We start from the raw sequence: 25,103 nt of genomic DNA, 5'->3' as shown, positions 1-25,103 counted from the left end.
CGGCGATTTACCAGTGATTTTTTGGACAACAGCAGTCATTCTGTTCATGAGGTTCACAGCAGGCGTGAAAAAGTGAGTAATCATTATACCTTTGCAGTCAATAGGGTCGTTGTTTGTTCAATTCACGGTCGCTCTCAGGTTAGTGATGGGTGGGTGATCCAGATCATAATTCGATTCCAAAGCCACGATTTTGAAAGGTAAAATGTGGTTAAGTGTGGTGCATAAGCAAGATACAACAAGATTAATAAATAGTAAAAACTGGGTTTAAACTAATCTAAAACATAGTAAAATTTAAAAGTAAGAAAGTTAAAATGCAAAGTTTGCCAGAAAGGGCAATAAATAGGTTAAAATATTGAAAACAATAGTTAAGAAACTTTAAAATGACAAGTCATAACTAATCTAAAACTTAGTAAACAAACAGTAGGTAAACAGAATAAAAAAATTAAGGTATAATATATGATCAAATAGCAATCAAACAGGAAAATATCAATCTAAAATTAAAAATAGATGGGATTTGGCAGAAAATATCTAACACAGTAAAGCCAAGGTCAACTTCGCTCAAACCTCCACTCATTAGATGAACAGTCAAAGTGACTTTTCTTTAGTATATGAGTTGACAGAGTGATCTAATGCTATAATTGTCAGGATTAAGTCACTCATTAAGCTGACAAAGAACTTATATTGTCGCACTTCAACTCACCTTCTTCAACACTAACACCCATGAACCAGTAAAAGGCTTCGGCTTTAGTCCCGACTGTTCCGGCGGAACACAATAGGCGATCCTATGGTGTTCACAGGTAATTGTGGAGCTCAGGTGCTGGAAGGCACTCACTCTTTGACAGTACTCCAGGCGAACTAGTGATGCAAACTAGGCAGTGACGAGAATTGCTCAAATATTAAACATGTTCGCATGTGGTGCTGTCAGTGTAGTCACGTGACACCTACACATAAAGTAAATAGATCAATGTAAACACCTAATGATCAGCAGTCATCAAATTGATCAATGATGTATGTTGAGATTGTTAATTGTTGTTTATCAACATTGGTCAGGTGACTCAATCTAAGCACTTGTAGGAAGCAATCAGGCAGTTTGGTGAATGATCGTTAACAAGAGTGATGAGTTAAGAGTGGAAGCACGATTGTTAGCCAACTGATGTTCTAGTAAAGTAGTCAATAGTGTACAGGATGCTATGAATCTCCCAACACCAAGAAAGGCATCTCAAAGAGGACGCCAAAGCAAAATGGACACTCTATTCTCAGCAATAGAAGGATCAGTCACAACAAGGAAGTCTAATTCAGATTAGCACTAAGAGAAGGTGACGTCAATGTTACGTCAGAGTCCAGAGTAGCGAACAGTTAACGAGCACATATCACTTGATTAACACAATTGGATTAGTCAATTGTAATCACTCACCAAAGAATGATCAAAATAATATACACACTGCAGCACAATTTCCAGTATTTACACAGGGAATCACGATGCTGTCTGTGGAATCAAGGAAGAAACAGTAGAGTAATTTCCGGTGGCCACACCACCGGTGACCACACCCCCATTCCAGTGGCCACCAAAATGCACACTCGATTCTCAGCAATAGAAGGATCAGTCACAACAAGGAAGTCTAATTCAGATTAGCACTAATAGAAGGTGACGTCAATGTTACATCAGAGTCCAGAGTAGCGAACAGTTAACGAGCACATATCACTTGATTAACACAATTGGATTAGTCAATTGTAATCACTCACCAAAGAATGATCAAAATAATATACACACTGCAGCACAATTTCCAGTATTTACACAGGGAATCACGATGCTGTCTGTGGAATCAAGGAAGAAGCAGTAGAGTAATTTCCGGTGGCCACACCACCGGTGACCACACCCCCATTCCAGTGGCCACCAAAATGCACACTCGATTTTCAGCAATAGAAGGATCAGTCACAACAAGGAAGTCTAATTCAGATTAGCACTAAGAGAAGGTGACGTCAATGTTACGTCAGAGTCCAGAGTAGCGAACAGTTAACGAGCACATATCACTTGATTAACACAATTGGATTAGTCAACCGTAATCACTCACCAAAGAATGATCAAAATAATATACACACTGCAGCACAATTTCCAGTATTTACACAGGGAATCACGATGCTGTCTGTGGAATCAAGGAAGAAGCAGTAGAGTAATTTCCGGTGGCCACACCACCGGTGACCACACCCCCATTCCAGTGGCCACCAAAATGCACACTCGATTTTCAGCAATAGAAGGATCAGTCACAACAAGGAAGTCTAATTCAGATTAGCACTAAGAGAAGGTGACGTCAATGTTACGTCAGAGTCCAGAGTAGCGAACAGTTAACGAGCACATATCACTTGATTAACACAATTGGATTAGTCAATCGTAATCACTCACCAAAGAATGATCAAAATAATATACACACTGCAGCACAATTTCCAGTATTTACACAGGGAATCACGATGCTGTCTGTGGAATCAAGGAAGAAGCAGTAGAGTAATTTCCGGTGGCCACACCACCGGTGACCACACCCCCATTCCAGTGGCCACCAAAATGCACACTCGATTCTCAGCAATAGAAGGATCAGTCACAACAAGGAAGTCTAATTCAGATTAGCACTAAGAGAAGGTGACGTCAATGTTACATCAGAGTCCAGAGTAGCGAACAGTTAACGAGCACATATCACTTGATTAACACAATTGGATTAGTCAATTGTAATCACTCACCAAAGAATGATCAAAATAATATACACACTGCAGCACAATTTCCAGTATTTACACAGGGAATCACGATGCTGTCTAGGGAATCAAGGAAGAAGCAGTAGAGTAATTTCCAGTGGCCACACCACCGGTGACCACACCCCCATTCCAGTGGCCACCAAAATGCACACTCGATTTTCAGCAATAGAAGGATCAGTCACAACAAGGAAGTCTAATTCAGATTAGCACTAAGAGAAGGTGACGTCAATGTTACGTCAGAGTCCAGAGTAGCGAACAGTTAACGAGCACATATCACTTGATTAACACAATTGGATTAGTCAATTGTAATCACTCACCAAAGAATGATCAAAATAATATACACACTGCAGCACAATTTCCAGTATTTACACAGGGAATCACGATGCTGTCTGTGGAATCAAGGAAGAAACAGTAGAGTAATTTCCGGTGGCCACACCACCGGTGACCACACCCCCATTCCAGTGGCCACCAAAATGCACACTCGATTCTCAGCAATAGAAGGATCAGTCACAACAAGGAAGTCTAATTCAGATTAGCACTAAGAGAAGGTGACGTCAATGTTACGTCAGAGTCCAGAGTAGCGAACAGTTAACGAGCACATATCACTTGATTAACACAATTGGATTAGTCAATTGTAATCACTCACCAAAGAATGATCAAAATAATATACACACTGCAGCACAATTTCCAGTATTTACACAGGGAATCACGATGCTGTCTGTGGAATCAAGGAAGAAACAGTAGAGTAATTTCCGGTGGCCACACCACCGGTGACCACACCCCCATTCCAGTGGCCACCAAAATGCACACTCGATTCTCAGCAATAGAAGGATCAGTCACAACAAGGAAGTCTAATTCAGATTAGCACTAAGAGAAGGTGACGTCAATGTTACGTCAGAGTCCAGAGTAGCGAACAGTTAACGAGCACATATCACTTGATTAACACAATTGGATTAGTCAATTGTAATCACTCACCAAAGAATGATCAAAATAATATACACACTGCAGCACAATTTCCAGTATTTACACAGGGAATCACGATGCTGTCTGTGGAATCAAGGAAGAAACAGTAGAGTAATTTCCGGTGGCCACACCACCGGTGACCACACCCCCATTCCAGTGGCCACCAAAATGCACACTCGATTCTCAGCAATAGAAGGATCAGTCACAACAAGGAAGTCTAATTCAGATTAGCACTAAGAGAAGGTGACGTCAATGTTACGTCAGAGTCCAGAGTAGCGAACAGTTAACGAGCACATATCACTTGATTAACACAATTGGATTAGTCAATTGTAATCACTCACCAAAGAATGATCAAAATAATATACACACTGCAGCACAATTTCCAGTATTTACACAGGGAATCACGATGCTGTCTGTGGAATCAAGGAAGAAGCAGTAGAGTAATTTCCGGTGGCCACACCACCGGTGACCACACCCCCATTCCAGTGGCCACCAAAATGCACACTCGATTCTCAGCAATAGAAGGATCAGTCACAACAAGGAAGTCTAATTCAGATTAGCACTAAGAGAAGGTGACGTCAATGTTACGTCAGAGTCCAGAGTAGCGAACAGTTAACGAGCACATATCACTTGATTAACACAATTGGATTAGTCAATTGTAATCACTCACCAAAGAATGATCAAAATAATATACACACTGCAGCACAATTTCCAGTATTTACACAGGGAATCACGATGCTGTCTGTGGAATCAAGGAAGAAACAGTAGAGTAATTTCCGGTGGCCACACCACCGGTGACCACACCCCCATTCCAGTGGCCACCAAAATGCACACTCGATTCTCAGCAATAGAAGGATCAGTCACAACAAGGAAGTCTAATTCAGATTAGCGCTAAGAGAAGGTGACGTCAATGTTACGTCAGAGTCCAGAGTAGCGAACAGTTAACGAGCACATATCACTTGATTAACACAATTGGATTAGTCAATTGTAATCACTCACCAAAGAATGATCAAAATAATATACACACTGCAGCACAATTTCCAGTATTTACACAGGGAATCACGATGCTGTCTGTGGAGCCAAGGAAGAAGCAGTAGAGTAATTTCTGGTGGCCACACCACCATACAGGCCGCACCCACGAAAAACATCGCTAAAAATGTCAACTTTCTTCTTATAGGCTTCACATTCGCTTTTTTCGATCGACCATCGATTGTTAACAAATATCACAAGCGTGAAAATACACTTAAAAATTTATAATCTTTAAAACATAAACTCTATACTTAGAAAACAGTTATTGATAAATCTGTTTTCTTATGTATACTCTTTATAAAAAGAAAGAATTTAGAATGATACTTACTTGCAGAAGAAATATGTATAACCAATCAAAATCATAAGTAGAGGACGTGCATACGATAAAAAAATAAACTAATCACAACATAAAAATAAATCAGCATTTATTTATTTACTTTTCAAATATTTCAGATCATATATTTATTTAAAACCATCGAAATCGGATTCCTCATTGTCAGAACAAAACAAACGTTGTAAATCATCATCTAGTTCATTTTCTATGTCACCTTCATCCACATCAAGGAAGGAACATCTTTCAAGCAAAACTTCAGTCCAGCATTCTTACATCTGGATGTTATCGTGGTTGCCTCAACCTTTCCCCAGGTGTTTGATACCAACTTCTTCACAACTTGCAGGGCGCATTTTTCCGCTTTCAGTGTACGCATGCAGCCTATCACTCATCCATTTTCCCCACTGACTACAAATTTCCACCTTAAACGAATGATTTAGCCCTAAATCAAGGGGTTGTAATTTTTTTGTCAGCGGGAATTATGACGAGCGATGTGCATACTTTCCTACACTTGTTTTTCACAGACTCTAGAGGGTGAGAAGTCATTGAGTTCATTGAAAGCAAACCTTTACTTTGAAAAAAAGCACCAGGCCACCTTCTCCACACCAAATCCAACGAACAATCTATCATTATTTGTTCACACACCCAACCTTTTTTGTTTGCGTTCACAATTACATTGGTGGAGAAATTGCCTTTTGGTCATTTTTTCCGCTTAAAAATAATCATCGGACTTTGTTTTTTTCTATCTGCTGTACAGGCTAATACGCAAGTAAACAATGTTTTCTCATTCCCAGTAGTAATTATCGGAACACTCTTTGTTCCTGTTTTATCAACAGTTCTACTGGCAGGGCAATCAAATGACAACGGTGTTGCGTCCAAGTTTGTAATTTGCATTTTTTTAGTCATTTTTTTTTCTCTTTCCGACTTTCTGGAAGTTTTGCCCAGCAGTGGTTCTTTTTCTGACAGATATAATTTTCTTTTTACGAAACGATAGCACCAACCTGGGCCACCTTTAAAACCCTGAATATCCAGCAGTGCGCAAAGTCCTACACTATACGGCAGAACAGCTTAACGAATATCGTGCACCCTCGGTCCTTACGCTGGCTGATCAAAGTGGTCACCCACTGGCTTACTGACCGCAGCCAGTGATTTTTTACTTCGGTGTTCTACTGGGAACCGTGTTGTTACAATCGGAACTGCAGGACCTAAACAGTTTTTGGGTTTACAACTACTAATGTTCAACTCTGTAGCTTTGTAATTTTGAACACAATCCAGAGGACAAGGGAACTTCAGAATCAAGTATTGGGAGAAATCTGCCTTCATGGAGGACTTTTTTGATAGCATTTGCATTACGTAAAGAGGAAAACCACAAACACCCCCCAGGTTTCCTGAAGGTTAAAATGAAGACAAGGGGACGTTAACCCATGATCCGTCTACCACTTAGGATATTTTACATCAGCACTTTGCTCAGTGCAAGCCGGATGCGTAATTTGTATCAACCTCCCATCGCTGGGATTCGAACCTGGTTCAGTTCATTGGGAGGTGAACACTCTATCCCCTGAGCCTAAAATTGTACTGTACGTAAAAGTAAAGCATTTCTGCTACAGCCAGGATAGGTCATAGACGTTAATGCTCCACAAATTTCATGATCACCAGTGTAGTGTATCTACCACTACAATAATATAATTCTAATTCACTAGTATACAATAATATAATATAATTCTAATTCACTAGTACATGTCAATTCAATTCTGCGGTGGGGTACCTTTTCATAGATGAAGGTTGACATTGTCGATATCTACTTTCCTTACGTTTGGTGACCTTTGGACGTTATGTGAACATGCCTACCTTGGCAGAAACACCCCCTACTATTTGAACAGGCCTACTTTGATGAATGGTCCACATTGAACAGTTGACTTGCTACATGTGACTACGACATTCTTCACTTCCTCCTGCAGTTGCTACTCAGTCTCGATCACACGCAACATACAACGTATACACTTGACTGGTAAAGGCAACACAGGAGCGACCACGACCGTGAACTTAATACAGCTCTCGCGATCGGCACTCTAAAAGTAAGGTGATCTTAATACAGCTCTCCCGGCTTCATACGAAATAGTAAATAATCAACTAGTGGTATCCGTTCATCGAATTCTATCACAGATATAATTCTGGTGAGGAAATACTGTAGTGTATCCACCACTACAAACGTATAATTCCAATTCCCTAGTATATAAGACATGTTAACTCGATTCTATGGTGTGGTACCTTAACACAGATGAAGGCTGACATGGTTGATGTGACTCTCTCCACAACTAGAGTGTTGGTGGCCAGACAAGCTGGTACCCATCGATCTGTTCGAGCACAAACTGAGATTGAACACAGTGACAGCCATCGCAGCAATTTACAGTGTGCAAAAAAAAAAGGCTAGGGAACTTTAGAAATACAATAAATATTAAAAACACACAAAATGTTCATTTTACTTACATGTGTAACACCAACTCTAATTTCTCGACTGACGGAAGAACTACCTTTGATCATTTCTCCAGCACTGCCTTTTAGGAAACCGATTCCACCACGCAGGAATCCAGAAGACAACAGACCCAATACTTCCTCCAGAGTGGGAAGACGGTTCTTGCCAACTAAATTTAAAATTTATTTCCTATAATTATTTCATTTTGCAAATGCATTAGAAATTATAAGACAAACCTTGGAACAGCATTGTATAGAATTTTGTGTAACCATTTCACCCATGTGGAAAAACATTTCCGAGCTTTATGAGACAAATCTCTCTAGCTCTATTCCCCGTGGCGACGCGGTGCCATTGTCGAGGAACATTAAGGAGTTCCAGCAGAAAGATTTTTTATTTGCAAAGCAAAGAAGTGTAAGTTTTTTTCACCTGCAGAATTTTCCTTCCCCTTTCTGCAGAATTATATTTAAAAACTGCCTTTCTCGCATATAGGAGGTAGGAAAAAACGCTTATGATTCTTTTTTTCTACTTTCCTTTGAGAATAAAAAAATTCTGCTATGATTGGCTTTAGCTAGAATTTCAGATTGATATTATAAAAAGTTATTTCTAAATAGCAAAAATTTGAAAAAGGTTAACTACAAAAATATTTTTTAGAGCAGGAGAATATCGCCAATACTATTAGAATATGTATTCTTTTATATTTAGATTTTTAAAAAAATTCTTATATTTATAATTCAAAAAATATATATATTGTTCTGTTCTATACATGAAGGCTTTTATTTTGTAAACAGAAAGCACTTCTGTTACATTAAATTAGCAACATTTATATTTGCTGCTGTTAAAAATTTCTCTCGGTAAAGGTATTAGTACTAGAGAGAATTGTCGCAGAAAGCTCGAAAGTATTCTACTGCAGGGGCACTAATATCTTTCTGCAAGATACTTTCAATAATAACAAATATATAAGTTACTAATTTAAAGTAACAAAAACATTGTGTTTTCAAACAAAAACCTATTTGGACCATCGAAAATACCATCGTAACACTATAGATTTAGGAAACCATTATTTTTTTCCCAAAAGAAAAATCTTTCTGCAAGAAAACTTTCTGTGACATTGTCGCCGCGATTCTGCCACGGGGCATTTTACATATCATTACATCTCAACAATATTAAGCAAATCAGCAATATTAGCCATGAACAGATCAACCCTAAAATGCGCTAAAATAATTTTTTGACACAAATACTTAAGAACACAAAAATATGCACACAAGTATTTATTAGTTAGAGAAAAAATTTGAAATTTTCTAGAGCATTGGAAATAATAACAAGCAGTTCATCATTTTTGGTTTGCTTAAATTTTGAAATTCTAATCTCTTAATAGATAATTAAATAATATACAGTCAAACCTCGCTACAGTGAACCTTTAACGGACCAAAATTTCGGTTCACTATAACCGGGGGTTCACTATATCCGTACTGCAAACAATTTTAAATCATTTTTCCGATCTGCTCCCCTTTATTACACATTATTTAAATAAATTACCACTAAAAAGAAATACAAAAATGATTAAAAAACAATATGAAGTAACAAAAAATGTGTTCACTTCTATATTTTAATACTCTTCGTCTTGTAGACAAAAAATGTAGGGAGGGGAAACTGAGATAAAAGAAGCAAACAAGAAAAAATGCTTATGACTACATTCCAATCAATAGATGGTTTTATAAATTGGTATATGTATTTTATGTAAAAATTTCAAAATTACCAAAAAATGAAGAAAAAAATCAGACAAAGACAGAAAAAAGTTAATAATATCCAATTTCCTCTCTTCATTTGGTTCACTGTATTCACAAAAAATAATATTATATGTGTATAGCAAGGGACTGGAGCGAACATTTTGTTCAGTATATCCGGGAGTTCACTATAAACCATGTTCACTATAGCGAGGTTTGACTGCATAAAATCAAACAATTCTTGCCTAGTTTTACAGAACTTTCTGAGCTGCAATTTTTACCGTAACACTTCCGAAGGCTAATCCAATTATGAATATTTTTTCCTTAATACTTTTTTTTTAAATAAATTAACTTTAAGCATCAATAAAATATCTGAATTTCCACTTGCGGCCTCTACCTTTGCCATCTAGGATTTAAGGTTAAAGTTTTTATTTTCATTTTCTTGTTATTTCTTGAGCATAACAAACTTTTGATGATACTGTACTGTTTGTCTACGATAGGTACTCTGTCCGCCACAAAGTCTGCGGCAGTCTGGTGCTATGGAAACAAGAAGAGAGCATTTTAGGGAGGGTGGCTTCGATGAAGAGGTCTCCTTTTCTTTCGCCTTCGATGATAGCTTGTATGGGGAGTATACCAGATTGGCTGACTCAGCCACCAGTAGGAGACTTATTTAATCTGATTCAAGACTTTTTTAAGATTCGCATGAATATTTCTTTCTTACTTAAAATAATTCTCTCGATTCAATCAGTTGTTATTTTTTAAATACAAAGGAAAAAAAGTGAACAAATTCTGACATTAAGGGTAGTACAGGTTTTTTTTAATTTTGCGATATTTATTATGAATGTTCATTGATTGTTAGATGGTTTAATTTCTAAACTTGCACATTTTTTAAAGCAGTTAATTTCTTTTATTACTTGAATTTTCTGGAAAAAGTGAAGAGCTTAAACTTAATAACTCTGATTTTAAAAGGAGATAAAACTTTTGCTGAAAATAAAAATAGTTCACGTTATCTGTGCCGGAGAAATATTAAATATCTTTGTTTTGATTATTAATTTTTAAATATTTTATTTATTTATTTATTTATATTTTTTTTGAAACTGAAAGCAAGCGACCGCAACTAGGATGAAATCTAAAACTATCAACGATGATTTTTATCAGCACCCATCAAACCATCTGAAATTATCTGAAGTTTTTTTTGCTTAAATTACGTTTTCTTATTCATATTTTATTGTAACCTGCACAGTTTTTTTTCACTATTTATTAAAAACAGTTTTTATTAGCAAATTTATTTTTTTCTTAATAACCAATTTACTATGTATGATACATTTATAGATGAGTTATTTATTAATAAAACATTGAGCTGCTTTAAACAATTTTATACAATTTCCATACATATTCCATACATACATATAAATTTTTTTAATATTTTTTCTAAAACAGAAGCTTTTGAAAAAGAGAAAAGATTAAAAGAAAGGAATCACACGCTCTAAACGATGTTTCAGGCGCGAATGCTCATTTCTCTTAACTCTAGGGCTAATACAATAGATCGAAGAAAGAAGTCTCCTTTTCTCCCATCGAAACCAGTCTTAAAGAGGGACCCCGCACCCCTACTTGAAATAATCATACCTCGTTACCATAGTCCCCGCCACCTCTCCAGACGAATGGCGGACAGAGTACCTATCGTAGACAAACAGTATTATTTCACAGCACAATACCTTGAAAACAAAACAAAAAACAAAGGAGAATTATTACATTACGAGAAATAGAGCTCGATCATTCTTGGGACTTTTTCTCAAAACTTTATATCAATAAAAACATGCAATTTGTGGTTTAAAGTTAAGTATTTAAAGCTACATATTTGTCAACTTTTATAGTTTTATTAAAGGGTTGCCACTCAAATCTGGAGAAAAAAAATTCCCTGTACTTATTATACACAATATATTAAGAGAAAACGACAATTACTGTGTGGGCTGTATTGGGTTAACTATATTTATTAGTTTTAATTGCAGGAAAAACAGCTGAACATACTTATATAATGCTATAGTAAATGAAATAGTTCAGTATAGCTGAAATATCAGGATTAAATATCCCCTAGATTACACTTAGTGGTCACCATTTTCTAAAAGAGAAAAATGAGAAACAAAAGTCCTTGTTTTTTCCCAGTTTGTAAAGGAAAAAAATCAAAATTCCCTGCATTTTAGGTGATTTTTGAATTCGATGTATTTTCCCTGTTCTCCCTGCGGAGTGGCAACCCTGTTTAAAAGTTAATTTTATTGCAGTATAAACTGATGAAAGCAGATTTGGATGATGATGTTAATTACTCAAAAACAAAAATATCTTTCAGAAAGCTAAAAACAAAAATTTAACCACCTTTCAAAATGGCTATTTACCTCACTGTATTGATAAAGCTTTGTCAAAAAGAATCTAAAATACCACAAGCTTTATATTTAAAATTCTGATTGGGTGACTGATATGTGTTTTACATGTATTCTGCATGTATCGAGAGAATACTTTTCGCACATGCATGTCGAATAGAGGAAACATGCACAATAGTTTGTAAAAATCAAACAAAGAGATTTAAAAGCATATTTAGACTTTTCAACCCCATCTTGAACACTGGAGCTTGATCAAAAGGGAAGAGGACCCTTAATAAACGGACGTAAAACATAACCACTTGATTTAACCAGCGATCTTTAGATTTAGATAGCGATCTTTAGATCTGATAGGCGTGCTCAAGATTCTCACTAATAACTTATATTTACTCCATTTTACAAGATATCTCCACTTGTAATAAACTTCATTAAACTAAAACTAATTCATTAGTTTGAGTATAGAATGTTGCTTAAATTCATACTAACACTTGAATATTGATAAATATTTTATATATTTTTGGGTCAAATGAATTTTTTTTCTAGAAATCTAAAAGTTGAAAGTTTTTTTTCATTTTTTAATTTAAAGAAAAATATTTTTTAAATTCTTTTTAAGTTAGTATGGCTTTAAAAAAGAGCATAATTTGACTGTCTACAAAAAAATAATTTTAAAAAAAAATTTCAGTCTAAAAAATGATTTCTAATGACTCATTCATTATGTGTACAAGATGTATCAATAACTAGAGAAACATCAAAATAAATAAAGGGCTGTTAAAATATTATGCAAGTACTTATTAGTTATTTTGAACTTCTCCTTTTTCACCAAAAATAAGCAAATTGCTCACCCCTTCTGTGTTTCTGTAAGGAATACCCCTCTTGCCTTTGGCTTTAACTTCGATATCAACTGTAGTAATCTAATTTTATCATTAAATACAAAACTTCACATAAAACAAAACTAATTCAATTCAATTCATAAAATTTTGTGTAAAACAATATTTAAGAATATTTTGTGTTTTTCTTCGGTAGTTAAAAGCATGACCTCTGAAGCACTGATAGGAAATTGTTTCCAATTGTTTTTATTTTCTTAGACAAACTTTTTTTTAACTTTCATTTCAAATAAAAAAAAATTTTCAAATACTAATTTTTTTCCAAATTTTGTGAAAAAAAATTTCTAATAAACATTCCTTCTTCTTAGTCTTCAAAAATAAGAATATCACAAACTAACACCTTGTTAGAAGCAGTAATTCTGCTTATGTGCTATAGCGTGTCAAATATGCGAAAATCATAAAGAGGGGACCCAAAAAACAAGTAACTCTAAGACTATTTCTCTATTGAGCAGATTAATGCTTTCAAAATTAAACTTAACTTTAAGAGAGTAGAGATTTATATTATTTCAAAATAGAACCTGTTTTAAGTAAAAAAGTACCCGAAAATTCCTTTCTTCATCCGGGAACATTCAATTGTTCCCAAAAATCCATTCTGGATCCTAAGAATTTGTTGTTTTCAAAGTCTAGTGAAATAACTGATGTATAATATTTCCATGGCTGTAATATATATATATATATATATATATATATATATATATATATATATATATATATATATATATATATATATATATATATATATACATATACATACATATACATACATATATATATATACATATATATACATATACATACATATATATATACATATACATACATACATATACATACATATATATACATACATATACATACATATATATACATACATATATATACATATATATACATACATATATATACATATACATACATATATATACATATACATACATATATATACATATATATACATATATATACATATATATACATATACATACATATATATACATATACATACATATATATACATATATATACATATACATACATATATATACATATACATACATATATATACATATATATACATATACATACATATATATACATATACATACATATATATATATATATATATATATATATATATATATATATATATATATATACATATACATACATATACATACATATATATATATATATATATATATATATATATATATATATATATATATATATATATATATATATATATATATATATATATATACAATATTTGCACGTCTGTTATATATAAATGTAAGATTTTTTCTGGGTCAGGGAATTTGTTGTTGTAGGTGCTTATATAATATTTTAGAGCGGACTGCACGTTGAATGTAATGAATGTTACCAGTGGGATGAGAGGCCTGCTGTGTGGTTGCCATGACTACTCCTAAGAGTTCAGAGACAGCACAGCGCACTTCATAGTTAGAACCTTCAAATGATCGGAAGCAGAGAGATGCAACAGTCTCCAAATCAGAGGTATACAGAAACTGAGAATGTTTGATCATCTCTTGCAGGCACTGCAATTAAGAAACAGTTAATAACAGTTATAGGAATAGTTTTGTTTCATTTTATTTTGTTAAACTAAATGTTTTAAAATTTATTCTTCAAAAAAAATTTTTTTTACAGTTTTTGAAATGGAAATTTGGCAACTTACCAAAGTGAGAAAAACTGCAGGAAAATTTTTTCATATTTATCTAAAAAGTTAGTCTATAGTTGAAGTCTATAGTTAGTATCAACTGTCAAAGAAAATTTTATTTATTTATATAATAAATTTATTTATGTAACTTATTTAATTTGTAGAAAGAATCAGCTCTTCCATACCAAGTTTTTTGAAGAAGAAAAAAAGAAAAAAATCAACATATTCTTTTATTTCATTATTAATAAATACAAAGGAACTAAAGCAAAACATAATACACAAAATTTGGGATGAATTTTTAAATTTTTTTATGCGTAAAAATTATTTAATTTACCATCAGTCTACTATTCTGATCTATCTCGGGCAAATGAAAAAAATTTAAATATCAGTCTTTGTAGGATGGTTTTTAAAACAAGGAACAACACAAAGTGATAATTTCAAAACGCTAGTTTAGTTGTTTATTCTTTTCTTTCTATGTAAATTCAGTAACCATCATATATGCACAACTCACGCACACAAGTATATCACACAAAGTGTGCAGTCCCACAATCCAACAGCAAAACTCCAAAACAAATTTTGGCAAATTTCCAAACACAGCAATGTTTTGTTTGCTTCCAGCAGAGTAAGAATGCGATAAAACAAAACTGAAAAATTCTGCTATGTCCGAGATTGCTCGAAAATTTCTGACTTTTCTAAGACCAATTTTATAAAATTTCTCTGATTTTTGTAAACAGGAGCCTAAATTTTATTTTATTTAAATTATAGCTTATTCTAATACATAACATGCAGTACAAGACATTTCATCTTTGTTTTGATGAGATGTATGACTAAGCTTAATCTAACACCACTGAGAAGGGATGCGTTGAAATTATTTGTGTCTCTTGTGTTTCAGTTTTTGTGTAAGATTTTGAAGTAATAATTTATTGATTCTTTTTGTTTCACTCTGAACAAAAAAACAGGTATTCAATTAGTTTAATAATAAAAAATAATTACAAATACTGTCAAACTCCGCTAGAGTAAACCTTCAAGGGTCCGAAATTGCAGTTCACTATATCCATACTGTAAACAATTTTAACTCATTTTTTCATACTGCTCCCTTTTACGACGCATTATTCAAATAAATGACCCATAAAAAGAAATACAAAAATTGTTATAAAACAATATGTATCAACAAAAAATGTGCTAACTTTTATTATTTAAGACTCTTCGTCTTGCGTACAAAAAATTTAGGGGTGGCTTTTATTAAGGTATGGAATACTGAGATAGAAGAAGCAAACAAGAAAAAAAAATGCTTATAGCTACATTCCAAGCAAATAGATGGTTTCGAAAATCGGTATATGTATTTTATGTAGAAATTTCAAAATTACTAAAAAATGAAGAAGAAGAATCAATCGCAGACAGAAAAAAGTTTATAATATCCAATTTCTTCACCTCTTTTGGTTCACTATAACTACAAAAAATAATATTATGCGTGTGTAGCAAGGCACTGGAATGAACATTTCATTCACTATATGACTGTAATTAAAAAAATAATTACAATGATTAAATGAATGAACAAATACGATAAGGACATACCTTGGCAGCAGCACAACGCACAGTCATCACTCTGTCAGTCAAGCAATGTTTCAGAGCTTTAAAAATATCTTTATGAACAGAAGTGGCAGCATTACCCAGACCTGACACAACTTTTTCCATGCTTATCATTATCTCACATCTTGTTTGAGACTAAAAAGAAAATTCATTGATATTTCTTTATTATGTGCCACTTAATTTATGATTTATTTTCTTCTTTAAAAAAATAATCTTTGAGACCGTAGTAATTTCATTTTAAACTAGAGAATTATAGAGTGTAACTATATATCCTATTGAGTTATTTTATAATTTTATAACTGTAGTCAAACAGCTGATCCAATTTTATGGGTTTAGGACTACTAATAATCAACTCCGTAGCCCTGTAATTTTGAACCCCACCCAGAAGACAAGGGAACTCCTGAATTGAGTACTGGGAGAAATTTGCCTTCGTGGAGGACTTTTTTTAATGGAGCTAATCAGCATTTGCATTACATGGAGAGGAAGAATTTTTTTAAAAAATTAATAAATTAAATAACATTGCTGTTAGCATTTTAAAACGACTTTGCACTAGCATTGACTGTTTTCTAGAGTTAAAAAATTTAATTGAACTTTAAAATTTCATGTTTCTGGCACGTCCCAAACAATGTTTCCAATAACAACTAGATTCAAAACTTCCTATAAATTTTTCAGTATTTAATTTTTTTTATCTCACCCGGTGTAAACATTTCTAGAATATACGCAGAGTTATATTTACAAAAACGCAGAATTTATGCGCAGAATTTATATACGCAGAATTTATTTACAAAAACGTCGTTTAAAAAAAAAATTTCTGTCAATAATTTGTTTGTCCCAAGAAAATCTGTCATTTTCTTGGCTACTTTTATTTAGTGGTTTATTACCAAAATATATAGAGCCAGCAATCAATATCTTATATTAATAGATTGATTAGATACCCTCCTATATGAACATGTCTTGTTGCATGAAAAAAGGACCAATTTTTTGGTCCAAAATCTATTTCAAAAAATTTTTCAAGGTGAGTAGGTTTTTGTGTTGTCATTTTCCTGGCTTCTTGAAATCATTAATAACATAAACTACATAGATTTATCTGAGTTATTTCAAGAAATCCTGTTATTTTCTGCAGAATAAAAACGTCTTAGGCCAAAATATTAAATCAAAGTTATATGCTATAAAATGGCGAATTTGTCATTATCCTGGCTGTCATTTTCCTGGCTTATGAATGCCAGGACATTGAAGAGTTACCAGAAATTTAACTGCTAGTACAGTAAGGAGGGAAGCAAATATTAACCTAATATCAAGTTTATGCAAGATTGTAATATGCTTGGATGTAATCAAAGTTATTTATTTATTTAATGATTGATTATTATACACAATTTTATTCTATACAAATCAGCAACAAAATTTTTTTAATTCTTTTTACAGTGGATAAAAAGAATTAAATTAAGCAATTTATGGTCCATCTAACATAAAAGCTTAAGTTGAGTTACTTACTATTAACTTAAAATGACTGCTTTTTAAACTTTTAAGCTAATATGTGATTTTTCTGGCATGCAAGATTTGATGAATTTCTATTTTAATTTTTTTCTCGAGCAAATGCTAATAAACTACACTGCTGTCTGTAACATATTAATAAGTGTAACTAAAGAAGTATACAAAAAAAAATTTTAGATTATTTTGAAGACTTTAAATTTGAAGAAATTTTTTGGTCCGAATTGTCATGTTTAAAAAGAATCACCCATACATCCTAAGTGACATAATGGCACTCAAAATCCCTTTTTTAGGAGTGTTTTTTTTTTAAATCTTTTCAAAAAATGATTGGGAATAAAATAAACTTTATATGCTTAAAATGTTAACTTCTGATGTGCCACCAAATAACTGTCACGTGTCATACATTCACCATCCTGAACGAAGGGGTCGTTTAAATATTACTTAAGCAACTAATCAGACGGAGATGGTTTGCTTATTTTTGCTGATGGGGGTAAAGAGAGAGTAGGCATGAAACTTTTGCTATTTTTAAAACTTTAATAAAAAGCAACATAAAAATGTTAACTTGTAGAAACATTTTAAATTTGGAAGAAATGTTGAATTGGGGGGGGGGGGGTAAAGAAAGAATTTAAAAAGTGTTGAACATAAAAAAGAGAACAAAAAAAATCCTAAAAAATATTCTACTCAAAATTTTATACAATTATATGAAACATTAATTTAGTTTTGTGCAAAGTTACAGATTTTAATTGAATTAGTTTCCTTAACAAAAGTCTTAAGTTTATACAAAACCCAGTGTAGAACTTCAAAGGAAGAGGGTTTTTTTCTCATAAAGGGGTTCGTGTTTTGCTGACAGAAGGGGGGTGGGTCCAAAATTCAGGGATAATTGTGACACAAAGTGAAAAACACAGAAAGTTTTGTATGAAAAAACTTGATATCAATAGGTACATGAATTTGTGTATCATACATAATTAATATAATTTTTTGAACTACAATTGATAATTAAATTACCTACTAATTAAGAATAACACACCTTTAAAGTAACTAATTTAAGAGAAAAACCTAGTGCTCACAAGGATAGCGATATTTACTTTTAAAAACGTGCAACTGTGAATCACGACATTGGATTTTAAACTCGCTTGAATACTAATTGTGATATTAGTTTTTAAAAACGCATGGGATGAATCGCGATATTAATTTGATAAAGGCATGAATACAAATCACGATGTCGGATTTTTAAATCACAGAAATAGTAATTGCACTTTCAAATCAGATAAATATGAAAAGACAATGTTTGCTATCAAAAAAATATGAATTGCGATCTTAAGAAGATTCCTGCACAGTTCCAAATATTCAAAATAGCGAAAATTCATCAAACCAAAATAATCAAATAGGAAGACTTTTGCAAATTGACGATAAAACCCCATGTATGTAAACATCTGATGAACAAGATTTAACAAAAGTTTTGTTCTTGTTTAGTTTATTTAGATCACACTAGAGCTGCACAATGGGCTATTGGCGACGGTTTATAGTGATTCATAGCTCTTTTACTGTATTAAAGTTATACTATCTGTAAATGGTAAAACTTCCTTAGCTTCAGAAAACTTTTAGTATTGTACAAATATTTAAAGAGGAAGCTTTTCAGAAATAATACATTTCTATATATTCCATGCAGTGAAAATCTCAAAACTGAATTAAGAATGACATGAGAGAGAGAGGAAAATACATACATCAGCATTCTTTAATGATTTCAAAAGAATATGCACAGTTTCTTCATAGGAACGTCCAGTCATCCTTCCCAATTGCTGATACATTGTTCCCAAGCAAGTGATGGCAGCTCTGTAATTAAATGTCCTTTAATTACAAAATTAATCCTTTAATTAAATGTCTTTTAATTACAGCTCAAAGGTAAGATATATAGAGGTTTATACTCTATTTTCAGCTTTATACTCTTTGTTAATAGATTTTGTAACTTAAGTTCACATAATTTCCATACTTTTCCCCTATAAGTTACCATGGTTTTCAGCCAATTTCTTTTTCTCTATTGTAGTAATTTTCAGTAAGAGGCTGGGATATACTTGCTTGAGTGAAAGAACAAGATTTGCCGAAACCATGGAATTGGAGAGGGGAAAAGTGGAGAGAGTGAGGAAATCTTGTTACCTAGAGGCACCGATTTTCTTTACAAAGAGTATAATATCTATAGTATTAATAGAATTGGCATTATTTAAATCCCTTGATTTCTCTTTAAAAAAATAATTGATAAAAATCAATTGATTTTTTAAAAAATTTAATTTCAAAAATTTTTTTACACAATATAATTTATAAGCCTATTTGAAGGTTGAAATCTTTTTTTAAATCTGATTTTATTGATAACAGGTGCTTTATCTAGAGAAATAATGAAAGAAAAATGCTTATTAATTGTTATTTGATGTTCAAAATAGAACAATAACTAAAGAAACTAAATATAGATAAAAAGTGGCATAAAACTTTAAAGTTATAAGTTTCCATTAGCTATAGGTCAAATAATTAGATTTCAAACATGTTTCACTTATATCCATTAACTTTCATGTTTATTTAAATGAAAGTACTTTTAAAAATTATTAAAACTCAATAACTTAAATATAGTTAGTGCATACCAATAATAAAACTTTTAAGTTATAATTTTTCTGTATGTCAAATAATTAGATTTCAAACATATTTCACTTATATCCATTAACTTTTGTGTTCATTTAAATACAAATACTCTCAAAACTTTTTAAGACTCATTAAATTATAAAATACATAGTTAGTGCATACCAATAACTTGGAATATTTATTTTCATCAATGTATTTTGATCTAAATTAATTTATTCTTCATTGGATATCTAACCAACAAATAGCTACTTCTTTAAAATTTTAGAATATTTAGCTGGAACAAAAAAAATCCTGATTTTATTTATTCAGTGATAAATTTGTAATTAAATAATATTTTAAGCATTTTAGTTAGATGAAGTGGCCAGCAAATACGCATCTTTACAATACAGCAAATACAGCATAATTAATCATCAATGTATTTTGATCTAAATTAATTTATTCTTCATTGGATATCTAACCAACAAATAGCTACTTCTTTAAAATTTTAGAATATTTAGCTGGAACAAAAAAAATCCTGATTTTATTTATTCAGTGATAAATTTGTAATTAAATAATATTTTAAGCATTTTAGTTAGATGAAGTGGCCAGCACATATAAAAATAAATCTGACTTAAATTTTAAAAAATAAATCCCATTTAAATCAAATAAATTAGATTTTGACTTTTCGAAATAAAAATCATAATTTTTGCCCGCCCAGCAGTCCCCAATTATTATTTTTTACCCCTTAAAGAGGAAAGAAATAATAATTATAAATAATAATAATAAAAATAATGAAGAGGTAAAAAATAATAATAAATACATAGCTGCCAACATGAATATGAAAAATCCAGTAGATTTTACAAAATTATATAAATTTCCTGACAATTGTTGCATAATGTACTAAATTTTTCATACAGAGGGAATTTCAGCGATTTTTACAGTCACCAAAGTAGAAAAACTGCACTATTTTTCAGTTATGATTGACATTAAACATACTTGAAATGTTATATATTACGCTTATACTCATAATTTCGAATATTATTGTCATTTAATTCCTCAGAGATAGTCAAAAGATGTTTTTAATTAATTTAAAACTAGTGTTCTAAATAATAATAAATTGAACATTTTAAAACAAAAACAAAAAAAGTTTTAAACCGATTTCCATAAGTGAGATTCACTTCATTATGTATTAGTAATACTAATGTAAATATTCTAGCAATAATCTGTACAAAAATTCTATTTCAATAGGTTGTTTTTTTTATGAAACTTACTAAATTTTAAGAAATTTTCAAAAAACAGGAGAATTTTAATTAAACCAGTAGAACAGGAGAAACTGGCAAAATTCAGTAGTCTACTGGATCATCCAGTAGAGTTGGCAACTATCAGGGGTCTGTCCAGACATTTTCTGAAAGGTCGTGCTTTGGTAAAATTGTGAAAAAATTAATCATAATTTGTGAATATAAAATAAACGTTAAGTCATATTCGTTGAACCAGGGTCCTGTTTTGTGAATTTGTGCAAATAGGGTCCTGTTATTGCAAAAAACTTTTTCAATGAATTTTTAAATTGTGAATAGATACAAGATTATGCTCAATACTGTAAAATTATAATACAAAAAATTTACATTTTCAAAAATAAACAGCAATTGCTGCTACTAAATTAGAGATGCAACATACATATATTTTGATACTTAGCCTATTCTGCTGAATGCAGAATATTCATTTTGAACGAATAATGGAAAAAACGTCTGAAGACAAAACTTAATTCGTTTACATCGTCTTTCTTTTTTTCTGCCCTGGGAAGGGTTTATTCGATTAACAAAACAATAATGAAGATAAACAAATTTGGGAAGGGTCCGATTAAAAGATAAATCATTTTCTGAAAGATAATCATTTTGTGGGTCCGTTTTTAAGTTAAAATATTTTGTGAAGGGCCCGTTTTAATGAAAAGATATTTTGTGCAGGGTTCGTTAACGGACCCAAATTTCCTCTAAACAGACGCCTGGCTATGTAAATATTTCAGTTTACTTAAATAAATAAAAAAAAGAAGAGACTTACAGCTTTGTTTGAATGAAGCTTGGAGAATCGTCCTTGTTCTTTGCAATGTCATTACACTTGTTGATTGTATCAAAGAGCAAAGAAGCATCCCCCACATTGAAGAGGGTGGCTAGACAGCGGCCAATTAATTTTCGCGAGGGTGGACCAGGAGATTCATTGACCTGTTTCATCAACTGCTCCACCAGCTTCTTTTGGCACCCTTTGATATCCGACTAATGCAGAGGAGAGAGATATATTAGGATTGGACAACCTATTTCTTCCAGGGCATCGGAAGAAATTGAAAATGACATTTATCTAATATTTAAGAATACCACAAATTTAATCGAACTTAATACAGCAGAAAGTTTAAATTTTTCCAATTGATAAAAAATAGACAGAAAAAAGTTTCTTTTGTTAAAAATTTACTTTACTAGAATTTTTTACAATAATGCTTTTAAAAAAATAAGATATGGCAGGGTTCCCGCTCAATTTAAGAAAAAAAAATTCCCGACTTTTCCAGGTATACCAGATAAATTTCAACAAAAATTGAGACCCTGTTTTCATCCGAAAAAATTTTATTCCTTTATTTGCAACATGAAATATTAAATTTTCTGTGTAAAAAGATATTATTAAATGAGGAAGGGAACATTTCAGTTTGAGTAAAATGTGAAATTTTTGTAACAAATAATTGTAATAGATGTTAGAATTATTTAATTTGAATCTCAATAACTAATTACTGTTACAGACAATTTTAAGACTGGTTATTTTCCAGGTATTATTTTCCAGGTTTTTGTAAAAAAATTGCAACATTCCCTGATTTTTGGAGTTAAAATAAAATTCCCTGACAATTCCAGGTTTTCCCTGTTCTCCTAGACCTGTGGGAACCCTGCCTGGCATAGTCTAAAACCAAATACAAGATTTTAAGTAATAAAATCTGGGAAAATATTTTTAAAGAAAATATATATATATATATATATATATATATATATATATATATATATATATATATATATATATATATATATATATATATATATATATATATATATATTCCTCAGCTTAAATATTTGCCAAATACAAAGATTTTAAGAAATAAAATCTTGAAAATATTAAAAAATATGCGTAATATGCGTACTATAATATGCGTAAAAGAATTCCAAAAAAAAATTTTTTCTCATTACATACCAGTTAATTAAAAATAATTTTTTGAAACTACCTTCTTCAGCTAAATACTTGCCATGGCTACTTTTTTAGTCATTTTGTTAAAAATTGACTAAAAAAGTAGTCATGACAATTATTTTGTTAGAAATTTACAATAAAAGCTTATAGTGTTAAAAATTTACATTAATAGAATTTCATACAATAATGTTTTTGAAAAATGAAATAAGATCTGGCATAGTCTAAAATCAAAGATTTTAAGAAATAAAATCTTGGAAAATATTTTTAAAGAAAATATATATTCTATAAAATATCTATTCAATAAAATGATATATATAAAATACATAATAAATATTCTTCAATTAAATATTTGCCAAATACCAAGATTTTAAAATATAAAATCTTGAAAATGTTTTTAAAATATATATATAATATATGTAAAATATTTTTAAAAAATTTTTTTTCTTATTAGATTCCAGTTAGATAAGATAATTTTTTGAAACTACCTTATTCAGCGAAATATTTGCGAAGATTATCTTTTTAGTTTCAGATTTATAAAAGCTTTTGGGCAGTTCAGAAAATCTTCGCACATAATCTGACTCTTGTGACAATCATATTCAGCAAGTAGTATTTATTCGTCCAACAGGCTGAATATTGGACAAATATTTCATTTACTTACAAGTGTAGCTCCACAATTAGGTACAGAAATTTTTGACTTTTTGGTTATGAACTGAAATTTTTGACAATTTAACTTATTAATTACTTAATATTGTCATTCAAAAAAGTTGAAATTCGAAGAAACTTCTTGCCTAAAGTTATACCATTAAGCAGGGGTGGTTGTGTTACAGAGTGAAAAACCCTGAAAATTTCATGTGCAAAAAATCAATATCAATTTATTTGTCATACATGTTTTATACTTAACATAAGGTTTCTCAATAAGATTTATATTTAAATAACCTACTAATAATGAATCGTTATAGTAACTAATCTTAGTTCTTACAGGAATCGCGATGTTGGATTTTCAAAATCACGTGAACATGAATCACAAAATTGGATTTGAAAACCGTGTGACTGTATTGTTTTAAAATTGCGTGAATACGAATCGTGATGTACAATTTTTAAACCACGTGAATACGAATAGCATTGTGTAACTTTTAACTTAGTTACATACGAAATCCGATGTTTGATAATCAAACCGCATAAATATGAATCGTGATATTAGCGGATTCCATTGCAGTTTTAAATATTCAATATGGCGAAAGTCAGCCAAACCAAAACAATCAATTAACGGATTCCTTTCCACTGGAAGAAGAATCTCATGTATGTAAGTGTCTCCTTATCGCAAGTTAGCATAAGTATCAAAATTTGGATTTTAGATTGAGGAGTTAAGGGAATAATTTGTCGGATTACAAGTTTTTGATTAGAGAAAGTCTGAGAACGGACGGTCTTGAGAAACGCGGAATTCCACGGTATTCCCAAAAAAATCATATGCCCTGTGCTCCTAATTTTTTCACCCAGAAAGATAATACAAAAAGACCGGAATTCCGGGACACCCCTGAAATACAATCACAACTGCATTGAGTTTACACAACATTAATGGACACAAGTACTTACTTTTTGAGCTGCAATAAGAACTTTATCCAAGAACCTGAGCCACTCAAAAATAAAAACTGGCCTTTTCGGCTCTTGAATTTGTTGCAAAGCCTCTTCATTGAGTGTCAAACTGTGAGAAAGTTCCATCATCTTGTTAAATCTGCTGAAATAGTTCATAACTTATGTTTAAAATATTCATAATTTTCTAAGACGGTGATAATTATCTGTTGGACACACACTATAATGGCTATAAATATTTATAATATACAAAGAATAAGATTTTAAACCACGTGAATACAAATAGCATTGTGTAACTTTTAACTTAGTTACATACGAAATCCGATGTTTGATAATCGAACGGCATAAATATGAATCGTGATATTAGCGGATTCCATTGCAGTTTTAAATATTCAATATAGCGAAAATCCGCCAAACCAAAACAA

At 31.6% G+C, this 25,103-nt stretch overlaps 1 protein-coding gene across 4 annotated transcripts in view; it reads right to left on the bottom strand.

Moving 5' to 3' along the window:
- LOC107439530 (HEAT repeat-containing protein 5B) overlaps nt 1-25,103 on the bottom strand; it is a 126,610-nt gene that overhangs the window by 98,064 nt on the left and 3,443 nt on the right. For 2 of the 4 annotated variants that reach the window (XM_087167004.1, XM_043052959.3), the window contains exons 2-7: nt 24,682-24,823; nt 21,931-22,142; nt 18,993-19,101; nt 15,766-15,915; nt 13,900-14,071; nt 7,553-7,707 (exon numbers count right to left, since the gene is read on the bottom strand). In XM_087167004.1, coding sequence (XP_087023130.1) covers nt 7,553-7,707; nt 13,900-14,071; nt 15,766-15,915; nt 18,993-19,101; nt 21,931-22,142; nt 24,682-24,810 — 927 coding nt within the window. In that variant the 5' untranslated portion in view covers nt 24,811-24,823. The remainder of the gene's footprint in view (nt 1-7,552; nt 7,708-13,899; nt 14,072-15,765; nt 15,916-18,992; nt 19,102-21,930; nt 22,143-24,681; nt 24,824-25,103) is intronic. The other 2 variants (XM_087167005.1, XM_071182937.2) reach the window with 1 other exon arrangement.

The sequence above is a fragment of the Parasteatoda tepidariorum genome, chromosome 7, assembly GCF_982258835.1.
Source record: "Parasteatoda tepidariorum strain Cologne lab strain chromosome 7, Ptep-v5.0, whole genome shotgun sequence".
NCBI lineage: Eukaryota > Metazoa > Arthropoda > Arachnida > Araneae > Theridiidae > Parasteatoda > Parasteatoda tepidariorum.
Note: the sequence above shows the minus strand (reverse complement) of the source record. Positions and strands in the feature narration are given on the sequence as shown.